The sequence below is a fragment of the Carassius auratus genome, chromosome 7 (assembly GCF_003368295.1).
Source record: "Carassius auratus strain Wakin chromosome 7, ASM336829v1, whole genome shotgun sequence".
Taxonomy (NCBI): Eukaryota; Metazoa; Chordata; class Actinopteri; order Cypriniformes; family Cyprinidae; genus Carassius; species Carassius auratus.
In genome coordinates, this window is record NC_039249.1 from 18,036,008 (window position 1) to 18,053,535 (window position 17,528).

Here is a 17,528-nt window from a genome sequence, read left to right on the forward strand (position 1 = left end):
TCAAATGAAAACATCTGTGTTTTGGTCATGTTTTGGATTGTGTTTGGAATCGCCTTGTTTGTGGATATTTTAGAATTTATTTGGATTCATGTGCACAAGCACAGACTCCACTGACTGTGATAAACGAAACTTTTAACGAAAAGTCGCGCAATTTATTCACCCTTGCATGCACCTCAAGCAGAATCATAAATACAGCCGAAATGACTTGGTCCATTAGCAGGTCACATACAGATGGGGCTGAGCACACATGCATGTCGCAGCCTCACAGACAGCAGCGGGGGGAAACTGATGCGTTCACATCTCACCGTGTCCCTCCCCTGAAACCCACCTTCTTGAAAGGTTTTTGCGCGTCTGTTTTGTGGGATAACATCAGAAGGGTTCGTCCCGTTGAGCCAATCAGGTCCCTCCCTACCTCAGATCGAAGCTATAATACATAGGAGTAAAGAGGCTTCTCGCATAAGTGGCTGTGGCTTCAAGTACCGTTGTGATTTCGAGGTCAGTCATACCTTCCCCATCCACGCCGCAACCCTCCGATGCGTTATCAGACGCACATTTCCGCACCTGTCACGGTAGGGCTCGGCGCCGAGGGACACGCGTGAGCTGAGGAGACGGCAAGGACATCGCCGGAGATCCGCGCAGCGAGAACGAGAAATCCTGCTAGACAGACCGCGCAGGGCGCTCGAGAACACCGCAGCGAGATTCACCGTGCGGCAAAATGCGGTTTAAGACGAGAGTGCTGCTGGTGTCTCTTCTCAGCCTGTCCTTGGTGGTGTCCGGACTGGCCTGCGGTCCTGGCAGAGGCTACGGCAGAAGAAGACATCCGAAGAAGCTGACACCTCTCGCCTACAAGCAGTTCATACCTAATGTCGCGGAGAAGACCTTAGGGGCCAGCGGCAGATACGAGGGCAAGATCACGCGCAATTCGGAGAGATTTAAAGAACTTACTCCAAATTACAATCCCGATATTATCTTTAAGGATGAGGAGAACACTGGCGCGGACAGACTCATGACACAGGTAATTTCCTTCGCTTCAGAAATCGCACCGGTGCTTGTATGAGAGGCAGAGCTTCGGAAAGTAGCTACAGTTCGTGCAGGGACTGTGAATTAGTCTGACGGCATGCATGGATCTCTCTAATGAAGCTGTGCGAGAGAAATGCCATCAGGAGACCACCGGCTGGTTGCCTCCTTGCTCACCCTCATTGTGGAAGGTTGCGTGAAATATTTATGCGCTTCTCTGTTTTCTATGTAGCCTGTAGGGGAGACCGGGGATGGTTGTAACACGGGGAGAGTTGTAACACTACCAATTCCATGAATCAGGGGCAAGATAGGAGTCATTTGACAATTTCAGTTTCATCAGGCTTCCTTTACAATCCCACATGGAGGTTTTCCAGTCTGTGTTGCTATCTCTCCTGAAGCTACAGCAGAAAATCTAATTCTGAGGTCAGAAAGTAAAAAAAATTAACAAGATAATATTTTGTTTAGTACTTCTACCGTTGTAGATAATGTTGTATGAGTTATATCAGGTCAAACTGTAGTTTCTCTAGTAAAGAATGGTGTATCAACCTTCTGCCAATTTCAAAGCACCATGCTAATACAGCTTGCTAAACAGTGGGTGACAGTGGCGGGGTAGGTTGTAACACATGTTTTGAAAGTGTTACAAATCACAAAAATGTTCTTGGTTGTATGTAAGGGGATGGCCCTTACATACAACCAAGAACATTTTTGTGATTTTAACAATTCTACAGAATTACTAGAACTTGTGACTGGTAAAGAATGCATTTCATTTGTTCATTCTCTGGAGTGGGGATAAACATACGTCTGTTAATTTGCTCACACACACACACAAACAGACACACACACATTTTGTGAAAAGTGTGTTCATCCCATAGGTGTATTGGTTTTTATTCTGTAGAAACTGTATATTCTATGTCCCTTCACCAACCCTACACCTAACCCTAACCCTCTCAGGAAACTTTGTGCATTTTTACTTTCTCAAAAAAAAAAACTCTTTCTGTGTGATTTATAAGTGTTTTGAAAAATGGGGACATGGGTTATGTCCTCATAAGTCACCCTCTCCTTGTAATACCTGTGTCATACCCATGTCATTATACAGAGTTGTGTCCTGATATGAGACAAAAACAAGAACACACACACACACACACACACACACACACACACACATATGAATGTGCACGTACAGACATGCACACACACAAAGGCACACATGCACAAAAACACACAATATGCTCATACACTCCCCATATTCACACATATTTATTGTTGCAGTCATTCATTTAAAATAAAACTGTTTTTGTGTCAAATCACTTGGAGTACCCTTAGTTTTTGTATATTTTGTCTACCTGTTACAACTTACCCCAGTATGTGTTACAACCTACCCCAGTAGTGGGGTAGGTTGTAACAAAGGACCACCTTGTATTTGTCATCATCTCACAAAGTCTGTGATATAGTTGAATACATTTAAATTGTTGCCATTTGTAGTATAAACATGTGGGTACTTTGCCTAGAAGTTTTAGACTTGTAGCCAAAAGAAAAAGGTAATTTTAGGCGTTGAAGAAAAAAGTGTTACAACCATCCCCGGTCTCCCCTACATTTTCATCCGACTACATCGGGCGCGCGTTATCTGTTTTATAAAACGTGGAGATCCTTCTAGATAGGTGCAGCACCTGATCCGAGGGGACTGTGGTGGTCAGAACATGTCAGTCTTACGACAGCTAAATATAGAACGAATTTAAGCATAGGCTACATGTTCAGGGGATCGCTTAGTCAGACCGCAGCCCACCCGCTCTCAGATGCTGCTTATCAGGGCATGAAAATATTGACATTTCTCGAAGGATGCTCTTCAATTTGTTCCTGCTTATTAATGGGCCAGGGCGGTACCACTTAGTGACAGATCAGAATCAGACACAATGGCCGGAGTGTCCCCAGCTCTCTTTTTTCGATATTATTCGGGAGTTTGCTCATCTGCTGGCAATGCTGTATAATCTATAGCTTATTTATTGTACAACTGAGCGATAGACTATATAAGCAACAGCAAGCGGCACAAAGCCTGAAATACATTTTATGTGGTACACTCCAGGAGTAGACTAGTGCAACATTACTTTAATTGCAGTAGGGTAGACTATGTGCTATTATTTTGGTAAATAGGTGTCTATATGTAAAAATCACTTAGATGCGGAGAAGAGTGCATTATTTTACTAGTAAGACTTAGATCTATTTATTTTCTGTTTAATGCTGTGTTTAATGTTGTGTGGTAGGCCTACTCAAAAATTATATAGGCTAAAGTTTTTTTTTTTTTTTTTTTTTGGTCCGGGTAGGCTATTTATGCCGTCTCACACTCCATCTGTTATCTTTTTTTCTGTCATTCTTTTCCCCCTTTTTTAAGGCCTTTTTATTTTATTTTGAAAGCAAAGCTCTGGGGGGAAAAAAGTCAGTCAGAATCGGGAATAGGCTGTCTGTCCTCAAAATGGCTTTCCACTCTCGTCGCATTAGCAGGGATCATTTGAACTTCTGACCCTTTGCAATGCAAAGGAAAAATTACATTGCTGCTTAGAAGACTATAGAAGAAAAATATAGGCTATATTTTCGATGCATTTACTATGCATATTCAGGATTGCTTCCGTCTAATTTATAAAGCTATTAGTCTGAATATAATATATTTGTTAGTCCATATCGGACGTGTCTTTGCTGAATAACTATTCGGTTCAAAGTCTAAGTCATGACTGGTTATCGCATGGACGAGGTTTGCTTAAACATTCCAAATGTCAACCAAAGTGGATTTACACGCGCTGCGCAGGTGCATTATAAAGTTTCCCCTTTTTCTGGCTCTTAAAAAAAAAAGATGAAACCCCTTTCTGGTGTGGTTTTCTCAGATGTAGGCTATATCAAACTCTACTTAAGGTGAATGTGATTATAAGTGTGCGATGACCCGCGGGCACACACGCTGCCGTTAAAATAGGAAAACTACCCATGCAATCTTGTAACTTCAAATGAACGTCTCAGTCTTTCAAGGGGAGTTAACGAGGTGTCATGTTAACAAATGTTTTGGAGAAGCGCGCCCGAGTGGAAGAGATGGTTTGTTGGTTGAACACGCTGTGTAATCAATTGGGCTTAACGGTGCTGCTCGCGAAATTAGGCGCAACTGCGAGAGCATCCAGGAGGCTGTTTGCTCTGACAGGTAGCTGATAAGTGTTTCCTCTAAAACAGTTGATTTCGGGAGGAGATTAGTAGCTGACTGTGACTAGGCGGCTTGTTGAACAAACCTCGTGTGGAGCACAAAGCGGCGGCACAGGGGTTCCCGCTGCGCTTCATGGTGGCTGAACAGAATGTGGCTTGATTTGCGGCACACGACCCAATGAATTAATAAAGAGTTTAGGCTTCACGGCTCTTGAATCCCCAGCAGTTTTGCTCAGAATGTGCTAGGTTGTGTCTTTCGGTGCCTCGTTTGTATTTCCTCTCTGATTCAAGTGCCACAAGTAGATCTAAAAAGGCAGCAGACTCCAAGTATAATCACTAAATCCGTTTTATTTCAATTAGGGAAAAGTACCATTCTGTCATTTTCAATTCAGACCACAGATATTCCACAAATAATCAGTATCTCAATATGAAATTAATGCATGTAGCCACATATAAGAGGATGCATGCATCTGTGAAGTGCAATAAGTTTTTGGTGCTTTGACAGATCCAAGTATTGAAACAGTTTTTTTTATATATATAATTGACTTATTCATTTTTTATTTTTTTTATGATGGAATCTAATCTGGTGTAATAAGTTGCATGTGGTTTTCACTGCACACATGAAAATTAGAGGGTCAAGCAAATAAGTAGAAAGTGAGGTGACAGTAGTCTGGTGTATGTTAGACTAAGAATGGTGTGTGTGTGTGCACTTATGAGGGGGGAGAGAAAGAGGGAGAGAGCAAGCAAGTCAAAGCTAGGAGGATATGTGTGTGAATTATTGCAGGTATTAATTTGGCTTAGTGTCACAATTTGCAAGCATATTTTGAATAGATTTTATATAACCTCTGAAAGACCGGCGGTTAAGCAATCACATCACGTCCCTTGAGCAAACCTGTGCTGCAAGAATAATGAGTAGTTGCTTCTCCTTTGGGACGCAGTGAAAGAGTCTTTTGTGGTGTTTTATTTGACATATTGGTTAAGTGTTGGGAAGAGTTGTCCTGGAGAAGGCCAGGCATCTCCACACAAGGTCCCGGGAAAGGTTATAGTGGGTGCACCACCCAAACATGGCCTAATATTCCACAGCTACCTGCACCGTCTGCCAAAGCCACTGCTCTAAACCTTAAGGTTATTGTACAAAACCACTATAACTCAGACATCCCTTTTTTAGTATTGTTATCTCATATCAAGTTACCATTGCATGTATTTAGGCCTTTGAAAGAGAAGAGGCCAAGATGCAGTCACACCTCTCCATGGTTGGATCTATATGTTTTAGATCAGTGAAGCGAATGCAATATCTTATCAATTTTTCATTAAGCTCTTTGGGCAGACCATCCTTGCATGCAAGGCTGAATTATTTCCGGTGTAAACAAGGGTTTCTCATACAGTCTGCTTATTTGTCTAGACATACCTATTGGGAAATTACAGAATTATTGTCAACAAATGATGTCTGGCCAGCTGTGATCCTTGAGAAGTTTAGAGAAAATGATAAGATACTACTGAACCAGTTTATGGCTTTAAATAAATTAGTCCTGTGGGTCTATTAAGAGGGTGCAAACAGCTTTTATGTAAGATATGCTGTTATTTTTGGGGGATTCAGAACATTATTTATAAATTTGTAAAAAATGTGCTTATGGCATCATGGATGAATGAATAGAAATGTATTAAAACTGAGTTAATTACCTCTCTTCCTGTTCTCTCTCTATTCTATTAGAGATGCAAAGACAAGCTGAACTCACTGGCCATCTCTGTAATGAACCAGTGGCCAGGGGTTAAGCTGCGTGTGACAGAGGGCTGGGATGAGGACGGACACCATTTTGAAGAATCACTCCACTACGAGGGAAGAGCTGTTGATATCACCACCTCTGATCGAGACAAGAGCAAATACGGGACTCTCTCTCGGTTAGCTGTGGAAGCTGGATTTGACTGGGTCTATTATGAATCCAAAGCCCACATCCATTGCTCCGTTAAAGCAGGTAAGACCATGGCAGCTTGACTGGAACGGCAAAATAAAGAAGTGATGAGCACAATGTTTCACACTCGATTTCATGTGAAAAAAAGCTGAGTTAACACTCATTTTAAATACTGATACAGTAAAAAAAAAAAAAAAGTTGTTACTAGAAGTGTAGTGTATTAGTGTCATAAAAATAACAGAGCAAAGGAATTATTATTTCTAACAAATAATACATTCTAATTAATAAATCTACTGTATATTTTAGGATTTATAAGTAATGATCAAGTGATAAGCAATCAAAGCCTACAAATTGTTTTTAATCTGCCTTTAAACCTTATGAAATTCCTATAGGACAGATATGTTGTGTTGAACACAGAAAGACTTGCCAGCCAGTGTATGAAGTGATCTTACATCGCCCCACTCTGTTTCTTTGAAGGAAGCGCTTATCAAGTCATCACAAGCTCACTCACTGCAACAGAACACACACTGTACAAACATTTTACTACAGATCTATGACAAAAAACTGAGGATAGTATTTTTTACACGCGCGCTTGTAAAAATTCGACGAAGGAATAACTTGCGCAATTACGACGCAGTTCTTGTCAGGATTTTATTTAGTTTAACATTGATCGAAAGTAATTTCTCTGGAACATATTGGCAAAGCCTCACAAGCGTTGACCAAATCTTATCATTTAAATTCTAAACACATTTACAAATACATTAGAGGCTTTGAACAGAGCCGGGTCGAACTAGCTCGCGCAAATCTGTTTCTCAGTTGTCACCATCTTATTTCATGCCCTAGAATCTTATGAGAGGATTAGACGAAAAGTCCATTCTATAGCTCTGTTTACCGAGCCGAGAGATCGGAATGTGAAGAGATCCCACAAGACCCGAATTATTGTCATTAAGCTTGACAACGGAGAGCAGGGTGGTTTAAAAAATGAAAGGAAAGAAGAAGAGGGCATTGATTGACTACCGCTAGCATTTCTAATTAACATTCAATTCTACACCATTAGAGCCTTGGAGAAGTGTCTGGGCTGAGTAAATACTGTTTGAGCCTGCTTGGGGTTTTCTCATTCTATAAGTGTGAATTGTCACATAGAAGTTTCTGCACCTGAGCAAATATGAAAGAGGCGCAAGGAAAGGCAGAAGTGTCCTTTTCCAAGAGTGCTCTGTACACAAGCTGCATTAGAATGACAATGTGCGGCCTTTATTGGTTTTTAATTAGAGCAGTCCAGACTCTTTCCTCCATCTCACACAAGGACATTGTTTTTTTGGGAAAGCTTTCGATTTACAGCCTAATTCCCGTTGCCACGTTTTCTTTTGTTTATTCAGACTTTTTCTTACGTGAGGCGACTTTGGGGCAGATTTAGCTGCCTCACGCGCATGTTTCTTGAGCTTTTTTGACTGGCCAACCTCACCAATATCAACCCAACCCTAAATAAAAAAAATAAAGGTGCATCACGATGCCAGAAGAACCTTTTTTAACATCTGAAGGACCTTTCTGTTTCACCAAAGATTCTTTGTGGCGAAAGAAGGTTCTTCAGATTATAACTACAAGAGATGGTTCTTTAATGAACCTTTGACTGAATGGTTCTTTGTGGAACCAAAAATGGTTCTTCCATGGCATCGCTCTGAAGAAACCTTTATTTTTAAGAGTGAAAATGTATGCCACTTATTATGTTACTTCTCGATATGCAGCATAATAAATATTGCTATTTAATATCTCGACAGAAAATTCGGTTGCGGCGAAATCTGGAGGCTGCTTCCCCGGTTCGGCTCTGGTCTCGCTCAGTGACGGAGGACAGAAGGCCGTGAAGGACCTGAAGCCAGGGGACAAGGTGCTGGCGGCGGACGGCGAAGGGAAGCTCGTGTACAGCGACTTCATCATGTTCACAGACCGAGACTCCGCGACGCGACGCGTGTTTTACGTGATAGAAACGAAAGAACCCGTTGAAAAGATCACCCTCACCGCTGCTCACCTCCTTTTTGTCCTCGACAACTCAACGGATGATCTGCACTCCATGACCGCCGCGTTTGCCAGCAGTGTCAGAGCCGGACAAAAGGTGATGGTTGTTGATGATAGCGGTCACCTTAAATCTGTCATCGTGGAGCGGATATACACCGAGGAGCACCAGGGCTCGTTCGCACCAGTGACTGCGCATGGAACCATTGTGGTCGACAGAATACTGGCGTCCTGTTACGCCGTAATAGAGGACCACAGTCTCGCGCATTTGGCCTTCGCGCCCGTCAGGCTCCATCATAGCGTGTCATCGGCCCTGTTCCCCCAAAACTTCATCAGTCAGTCCAATGCGACTTTACAACAGGAGGGAGTCCACTGGTACTCCAAGCTCCTGTATCACATGGGGACGTGGCTTTTGGACAGCCACGTGCTTCATCCTTTGGGGATGTCAGTAAACTCAAGCTGAAACCCTCGTGTGGAAATAAAGCAAGAGAAATCACACTAATGTAGGATACAAGACAATATTAGTACAAGGAAGAGAGAGAGAGTGAGAGATATACAGAAAGAGAGAGAGAAAGAGAGAGAGAGAGACAAAGGCCCCGAGAGGAGTTGGGATATTTATTACAATGACTTTAAAAGAAATGTCATTTTCAAAGAATAAATGGAGCCTTAAAAGTTTTCTTTGCATAATTTATTCTCGCGTGAACTCAGGCTGGAGGCACACAGACGGATTCGAATGCAGTGTGAGCTCATCCAGCGGTGCAGAATCTATTTTTGTATATCTCATGTAAACAGGAAAAAAAAAAATGCAAGAAAAGTAAGAAAAGAGAAAGAAACTTTCATGACAGGTTGTAACATTCTGTGCATATGTGCAAATGACTGTTATATTTTAGGGGTAAGCAAACGCCGTGGGGCTCCAGAAATTATATTTTTATACACAGAATTGTACATTAGGATTTTGACCGATCGTTACCTAATCACTTTTCGTTATTTGAAATAGTGTAAGATACGAGAATATATTTTAATTTAAAATAGGTGCAGAGTCTTTGCAGTCTTGTGCTGTTTTCTCTTTTAGAATTCTCTATCATTTTGTCATTGCTTTGGTTGTCAGAGTGGGACAGACATATACGTCCTGGTTCACTCTTCTCTGCTTTCATTGTTTCTTGTATTTCTTGAAGAAAATACGAAATGCACATTCTGACAATTCAGTAACGATAATAGTCCCACAGTAAAGAACAAAGGGTTTCGTTAAACAAATTAATGAACAACTACTGTACATTTACTAAAATGTATTTTTCTTTTCATATTTTGTAATAGGTAAATAGTTTTATAGAAATAAAATGCAGCTGATGCACAGTTTGGATAGCATATGATTGAGTGGCCATACCAGTTAACCTACCTTTCATCAAGGCAAGGTGTCAGGAAATGTATAGAATTTATTATTTATATGTTTATTATAAATGAATGAGATAAAGAAAATATCCAAACTGTTTTGTTTTGTTTCATGAATATCCTCTGAAAATGCAGACATTAAACATCTTCACCTATCATTTCAATAATCATTATTATTGATATTATTATTATTATTATTAACGCCCATAAATATTTCATTATATGTCATTGCTGTTGTTTAAATAGTCGGCTTTCAAGAGCTGCTCTTCAAATATGTACTGGGCTGGTAATGTTCACTGCTGTCATGTTCAACACATGGCACAAGAAAAACGATATAGCCTACAGGTTGTTTAAATGCATAGAATTAAATAGGCCTACAATTTGTGTTTTATTGTTACAATAAAAACGCTATCTGACAGTCGACCAATAATGTTTCCATTTCCCACACACATAAATCGGGCTATTCAACTTGCATAATACTCGAGTGGGAGAAACAAGAAGTTCATTGAAACAAACCTGCTCGCGATCGTTGAAAACGGCTGTCGGTAAGACGCGAAAAACTCTTTGATCTGGATTTTGTATGCTTGCGAAAAGTTGTGGTCCCATGTTAAATATGAAGAGGACAGTCCTTCGCAAATAACATCTGAAAACCTCTCACGCAGGTTAAAAAGGCCATTGTTTGCGTGCTTTAGACGAAAATTCCCGTCAAAAACATCATGTGACGCAATCAAATACACATTTTTTGAAGAAATTCACCTGGATGACATAGAACAAAGTCCCCACCACCCCATGGCTGCGAATAAACGTATGAACACAGTTCTCCAGTCTTCGTGTAATTGGGATTTTCTAGTGAAGATTCCCTACAGAGAAGAGAGAAAGAGAGAAAGCGCTCCACTTCACATCTAACAGGCTACATGATGCACGATGTCTTTTATCACTTACGGTTCAGTAAACCCAAACACTAAGGTTTCCTTTGGTTAATTTTAACTTTATAATGTGGCTTCTGCATGCATGCAAGCAAATGAGAGCCCCGAACCCATTCACAGGTCCAGACATCAGACATTCCCAATCTGTGTGAAATGAATAAATAAGCAATTATAAGCTTTCACCTTTGAAATGACAAAAGCTGTTCACATTTATAGTAGAGTGAATCGGTGCTGTTTTGACAAGCTGAGAGCCAAATGTCACAATCACCGATTCAAAACATTTAAAAACTTTCACAAGCACCTCCCAGACCTCGATATCATTCATGTGAAGTCTGCCGAATAATATTATCAATGTGAGCTCAGTGGATAAAATGGCTTTTGAGAACAGTACTAAAGTCTGAAGGGAATGTTCTTGCCTGACTGACGTGCAAATGCCAAAAACATCAGCATGAAGGATCAATAAATATAAAAGATGGGCTAGGTTAGTGTCTTCACCGTCTTTGTGTTGCGCTAACAACATATACAACCATATCCATTTTTTGTCTTTTATGATGAATGTGTGCATGTGTGTGCACGGACACTTTGAGGGGTGTTAACTAGTGAGTGAATGGAAGTTTGAGCTTTTGAACTCTGTTGCAACACGAATAGAAATTCCACTACCATTTCTTGAGAAGACTTCATTGTGCTGCAGGTTTTGCTGCTTTTTAGAGCTGTTGGTGAGGCTCACTCTCGGCCCTGACCTTGAGCATTTACACAGACACAAAAGCAACCGGGCGAAAGCATTCCTCGGAGCAGGTAAATAAAACCAACTAATCCTTCAGAGGGGCCTTGTGTCTGCAGAGAGAGAGCAACCGTTTCAACAAACGCTCGCTGGCATTTGCAAACAAAAAGAGAAGGAAAAGAAGGAAATACAGCTTGCCTATCATTAAATTCCAATCATTCACATTGATTGCAGAAATATTTAGCCAAAAGACAACCACTTCACCAAATCTACAAGTTCCATTAAACTTGCATTTTAAAAGAAAACACTGAGACTACAGGCGAGACCAGTTTGGTGTGGTGTGGCGTAAAGATAGTTTAGGACACAGTTTACAATAAGGTTTCATTCGATCACATGAATTAACAATTAATAAAACTTCAGCATTTATTCGTCTTAACATTTACTAATGCATCCAGATCAAAATGTGTATCTGTTAACAACATTATTAAAAATCACTAACATAAACATTTGAAGGAATGTTGACAAAAGTTAATAAATGAGCGTCTCACAATTGATAACAAACATCTCTCAGAGAGCAGATGCAAGGTGAGTGTCAAAAGTCATTCATTTATGAGTCCATAAAAACAACACGGGCAATAGAGAAGATCAAATCCAGGAAAAGGATTTATTTCAAGTTATTATTCATAACAAGTACAGTCAAGGCATTTGATCGGTTTAAATTTGACAAGCTCCGTGAAAGCTTACTAAACAAACACCATTTATATTCTTGCTAATTCAACATGTAGGACAGTCTGGTGTACACATTTCAGACACTTCAAAACGGTTTCATTAATACAAGATCGAGGGACAACAAAACGGCGATCAACACAGCATAAATCACTTCCCCCAAACAATAATGATTTCCAAGTAATGTGTTCTTTTCGTTCAGCAACACAACAAGTGTGTCTAAGCTGGCAAGAGTGTACAGATCATTCTTGGGCTTTGTGCAAGTTTTTGAACTTTGGAACTCAGAAGGGTGTGGTCCCAGAGACGCAAAACTTCCACGGACGTGGGCTAATACAGTAAGGAAATCCAGAAGCAAGGTCCCCCTGCTTTAATACAGAAGGATTATGTTCACACAAACACCACATTGAGATCAACAACCGCTTTCCCATCCAGCCCCCAAAAGAGTGAGTGAAAGAGAGAGAGAGAGAGAGAGAGAGAGAGAGAGAGAGAGAGGGAGAACGATACAGAAAGAGAGAGAAAAAACACGAAAGAAGGGATATCTGGCACCAGTTAAACTGAAGAGCACCTGTTGAGAAATGAAGACAAGTTAGCATCGTCTGGAGGCAGCTCTACTGTAGACAGACACAACATTATTTAGAACTGAAACCAAAAGGAGGGTTTTTCACATCAGTTCGATATTTCAGTTTTCGTCCGATTTGCTTATGCAGTGGTTTTCAAAAGCACAGAGTGTGGAGTGTCACTCGAAAAATCAATACAATTATTTTTATTATATCAAAGTCATTTTACTTAAAAAGTTCAAGCTATTCAGAAGTTTCCGAGCAGCTCAACACAGCACTGGGCTACTCAGGAGAACTGGGAATGTATGAGGAACGTCAATCGTTACACCAATCTAAGACACAGGCACAAATCTAACATCTTAGTTCAACAAAAACTAAGCAGCTAAGCTTTGCTAAGAAGCCATGAACCTGATTCTGTACCAGATCAACAGAGCGCTGATCCAGACTGAATCAATCCTACATATTCTGTAGACTTCACAATATATATTTAAAGCACAGTCCTGTCCTAGTTATTAGTGATAGCAGCAATGGTTGTTTGCTAGTGTGAGCACATATGACTATTCTCATCAGGTCACTCATAGGTGATTTAACATATATATGCTATGATCACACCACAGAATGACTCCAAAACTGATGTATAAAACTGCTTCACCCACTATTACTTCAAGCAATCTGCTACTACAACACCAAACATTTACATTTATTCATTTAGCTGATGCTTTTATCCAAAGCGACTTACAATTGCTATACATGTCAGAGGTCGCACGCCTCTGGAGCAACTAGGGGTTAAGTGTCTTGCTCAGGGACACATTGGTGTCTCACAGTGGATTCGAACCCGGGTCTCTCACACCAAAGGCATGTCTTATCCACTGCGCCAACACCACCCCATAAGTAAGGAACCCACAACCTTTAAATTAGAAGTCCAATTCGCTATCCACTGCGCTATCCATTACCACACAATCTGTACATTTCTAAATAGTCCTTTTGAAAACCAATGCCATTTTAGAATGAATACGGGTGCAGAGCATTTGTTTTATGAAAAACCCTCCTTTCTGTGCTCCTGGAAGCTCGGTCCTGAAAAAGAGAAAAAACGGTTTAATTACAAGTTACAAATAATCATACTGCTGCCAACGGGAAGCAGTGCATCGTGTTTGACGCTTCAAAAAGTGAGTAAAACAGGCAAAATGATTAAACAAAACCAGCACCAGAATTTTTTTGAGTCTCAAATGTAATTATAGGGGGGGGGGGGGCACATCTACCATTATGAGAAATAATTATAATTTAATTCTGAAGCAATAGGCAATACTGGTGTTTTTATAAAGAGGCCAGTTGCTCTACTGCAGCAGGATCTGCGGTAAAAAAAAATCAAATAAAAGACTGGGAGTGTTGACAGAAATAAAGAAACAAAACAAGACCCAAAAAAAAAGGAAACATTTAGCCTACTCTTGATTTGATCACATAATACCGCTTCCATTATTTTGGACTACACAGCTTGTAAAAAAAATCTGCCAAAAACAGACAATCTCTGAAAATTTAAATTTGTCACATGTGTGATTACAGATCAGAAAGGGACTGTTTCCCCAAAGTTTATCTACACTTACAAAGAAGTTACTAAAAGATTCAATATGAATCAGAGTTCTCTCTCTTAAAAGACTCTTTATAAATATTATGTGTCTTAGAAGATTTATACCTAGAGATATTTATTTTTAAAAGTCTCTCAGACTAGATAAAACATTTGAAATCCATAGGATTAACTCTTTTGACAAATACATTCAAAACCAATAAATAAATAAATGTGTGCAACTGAAAAAAAAAAAAAAAAAAAAAAAATCTGTGCCCTATACCAATTTTAAACAGAGTATGTCTAGAAAAGTTAAAGTAAAAAAAAAAAAAAAAAAAAAGCATATCATTTTTAAGTGGATCCATATGCACTTTATAACATTATTCATTATCTTACCCATTATATGTATCTTTGTAATTCCTAGAAACTCATGGAGCAAATTATTAACACAAACATAAAGACAAATAAGGTACTGTAATCAACCAGAACCAACTATTATATTATAATAGAAGATGGCATATCAGCAAATTACAAGAGCATCTTAAAACAAGAGGCTGCTGAAGGGTAGCAGCTTTACAAATTAACTTCATAGACATGACGGCCCAAAGTCTTGGACACAGTGAGCATTCGAAACCAGAACACACAAAACATCTCAGATGTTTCAATTCACCTGACTCGAGAGAAACTGTGGCACCTTAATCGAAACAAAATCACTTTGTACGGCTGGCAACAGAGAAACATTCAGAAGGAGGGAGGAAATGTGGTGTTCAGAATAATACGCAAGAGGGAATCTTCAAACACAAAACAACATCAGACAACAGTTAATGGTGATCAAGACAGCTGGCTTCACATAACCGTATTTACATGGTATATATGTGACCATCTTTTATTTTTCATCTTTAAAATATCCTCAAATAATAAGTTCTCCAATAACAAAACTGTTGTAAAATGACCAAGGAATACTTTTTATATCGATATATAAAAACAAATCGAGAAAGGAAATTTCACCAGTCACGTAGTAGTAGGTATTTTCAAACCATTTCAAACACAGAAAGATTTCAAGATGAGAAAACAACGACTTGACAGCTTCATACACAAGGTTTTTTTGTTTTTTTTCATTATATACAAGAAAGTGACCACTGATAACAGTTGCTCCCAAATCCTTTGAAATAGCAGACCTGGATGTGTTAATATCTATAGACATATTTTATTCTATTGAAATGGCTAAAAGATAATTTGATTTTGTTATGCAGTAATGTTATCTGTTAGGTTAAGCTGTACAATTAGATATGACCAAGCACTATGCTTGCACAGTACCACAAACTACTATTATTATTACTGTAAATAATAATGGGTGATATAATAAAAATTTGAGGCATGAAATTCTCATGATTGAAGCCATGAAATGTTAGGAGTGTAATATATTCACAGGAGACTGAGAAGAAAAAAAAACCTTACAAAAATCTAAAGCGAAAAATAAAGTAGGAAAATGGATATAACGGATATGAGAAGCTGATCTTGACCAGTCCCTTCACATCCCTAACAACTCACAATTCAGATTCAGTCATCTGACAAACTTCAAAACTATTAACTGAGCCAACGTTATAAGCATATTACAAACAGTATCTTCACAAACAAATAACCACAGGACATCCTGCGTCTTGTAAGCATTCGATAAAATCCTATGGAATCATCACACAGGCCACGACTCAGCAATCCTCGTCCACACACAACATGTGCTGAAAACTAAACATTAAAAGAAGAGTATTACCAAAGAAGGGGACTTTCTGCTTGCCTTTAATACTTTCTCAGAAGCCATTTCTAACGACGATTAAAAGAATCTAAATATATGCAATTCTAGCACCAAAACCTAAAATCAAAATATAAAAGCCATTTATTGTCAATAATTGTTTTCCAGCTGTTGTGTTCACTCCAGCTCTCTAGAACAAAACCCAACTGCGATGCAATCAGAACGGAGAGAGGGACAATGAATAAACTTAAGATCATGAATAGTCGTAGACAAATGCACAAAAAGAGACGCCTGCATTATTACAGTGGCTTCTAAAAGATACGCAACTAGAAAAAAAAAACTCTATTCAAATAAACATGCCTCTGATGACATGTCTCTAGCAAGCAGTGCTTTTGGCTCTGATGTCCACAGCTATACCCCAACATACCGAAGACATCTGCTGCCCTCTACAGCTGACAAAACCTACTGCAGCATACGCAACATTCCTCAATCAGGCCAAACCATTCCTCTAACACTTTCTTCAAGTCATTCTACAGTAACTCAAGAATTCCTATTGGACCAAAAACAGACATTCAAAAGATTATCTTGAGAGCAACTATTATCAGCTGGCAACAACATGTCCTGGTTTCATACCACCTTCTCTTCTCTCTTTTCAGCTGCTGGTTCAGGCCATTACTGATCTCTCCACATATAAATGAAAGTACAGAAACGACAGCAAGAGCTTCATGCCAAAAAGTCCTTGACAATGTGAGATCAGTGCTGTGCCATTTCCAGCAGGACACAGCTGGTGTTTGGCTCTTTGTTTTTGATTCTTTCATGCATGTGGCACGAGTTCGTCGACAGCACCCAAAGCTTTAGCCTCTTCAGAAAAAGTCGCTCTCTTCTCGCTCGCTTCTCGTCGTCTTGTCTGTTGTCGAACTGACTGGATCCTCAGCCGTCGATAATGGAAACATCGATGTGAGACAAATCTATCATGTGCCTATGTAATCAAGGGAACATGTGATGGAAATGAGACACTTAAAGGCAAGCTAGTCTGAGGCATCTCCATCAAAACATGACAATCAGTGGAGTCACAGTAGAGCTCTTGTTCTTGTTTGGATGAGTAACACTTGCTGATTGACATTTCATTTGCCTTCACAAACCATTAGGCACAATGACTGTGATCTGCTTCAGCCAATCGCACCAACAGAAAATACACCTTGATATCCACACCATGCACTACCAGTCAGTTCTTGAACAGTGAGAGTTTTCCTGTGGCTCAGTGGTAGAGCATTGCATTAGCAGCTCAAAAGGCAACGGGTTCGAATCCCAGGGAACACACTTAATGGTGAAAAAAATAAATACAAATAAATAAATGTATAGCCTGAATGCACTGCAAGTTTATAAGAAATGTTTGAGCAGCAAAATCAGAATATTAGAATGACTTCTGAAGGATCAAGTGACTGGGGTAATGATACTAGAAATTCAGCTTTGAAATCACTAGTAGAAAGTAGAAAACCGTTATTTCAGATGGTAAAAATATTTCAACATTTTACAGGTTTTGCTGTACTTTGGTTCACATAAATGCAGGCTTGGTGAGCTCTTGGAAGAGATTTCTTAAAAATCCCACTGTTCAAGAACTTTTAACTGGTAGTGTATATGAAGAGACCTTGATATTTGATCTTGATAATGTGAAACAGACATAAGTCCATAGGAATCCACAGTTTCTATTCAAAATCTTATTTGCAACAGACATTTCAAATTAATATTTAGTCTTGGTGTTAATAGACCTCATTCTTAAAAATATG

At 39.5% G+C, this 17,528-nt stretch overlaps 2 protein-coding genes across 6 annotated transcripts in view; one reads left to right on the forward strand and one right to left on the reverse strand.

The window, feature by feature from the left end:
* The first annotated feature begins 282 nt into the window (after nt 1-282).
* On the forward strand, nt 283-9,591 carry shha (sonic hedgehog signaling molecule a). Its single transcript, XM_026267785.1, has 3 exons — nt 283-1,015; nt 5,906-6,167; nt 7,880-9,591. Exons 1-3 carry the CDS (start codon nt 716-718, stop codon nt 8,572-8,574), a joined length of 1,257 nt encoding a protein of 418 aa, XP_026123570.1. The 5' UTR covers nt 283-715; the 3' UTR covers nt 8,575-9,591.
* A 2,196-nt stretch (nt 9,592-11,787) lies between these two features.
* The window catches only part of rbm33a (RNA binding motif protein 33a), a 43,858-nt gene continuing 38,117 nt past the window's right edge, over nt 11,788-17,528 (reverse strand). For all 5 annotated transcript variants that reach the window (XM_026267783.1, XM_026267784.1, XM_026267782.1 and 2 more), the window contains one exon: nt 11,788-16,720. In XM_026267783.1, coding sequence (XP_026123568.1) covers nt 16,672-16,720 — 49 coding nt within the window. In that variant the 3' untranslated portion in view covers nt 11,788-16,671. The remainder of the gene's footprint in view (nt 16,721-17,528) is intronic.

What these genes read in the sequence shown, in the direction of transcription:
- shha (XM_026267785.1), top strand. Translation starts at nt 716, where the DNA reads ATGCGGTTTAAGACGAGAGTGCTGCTGGTGTCTCTTCTCAGCCTGTCC. An exon ending in CGGACAGACTCATGACACAG is followed by an intron (nt 1,016 to 5,905) that starts GTAATTTCCTTC and finishes CTATTCTATTAG; the next exon opens with AGATGCAAAGACAAGCTGAA. An exon ending in CCATTGCTCCGTTAAAGCAG is followed by an intron (nt 6,168 to 7,879) that starts GTAAGACCATGG and finishes ATATCTCGACAG; the next exon opens with AAAATTCGGTTGCGGCGAAA.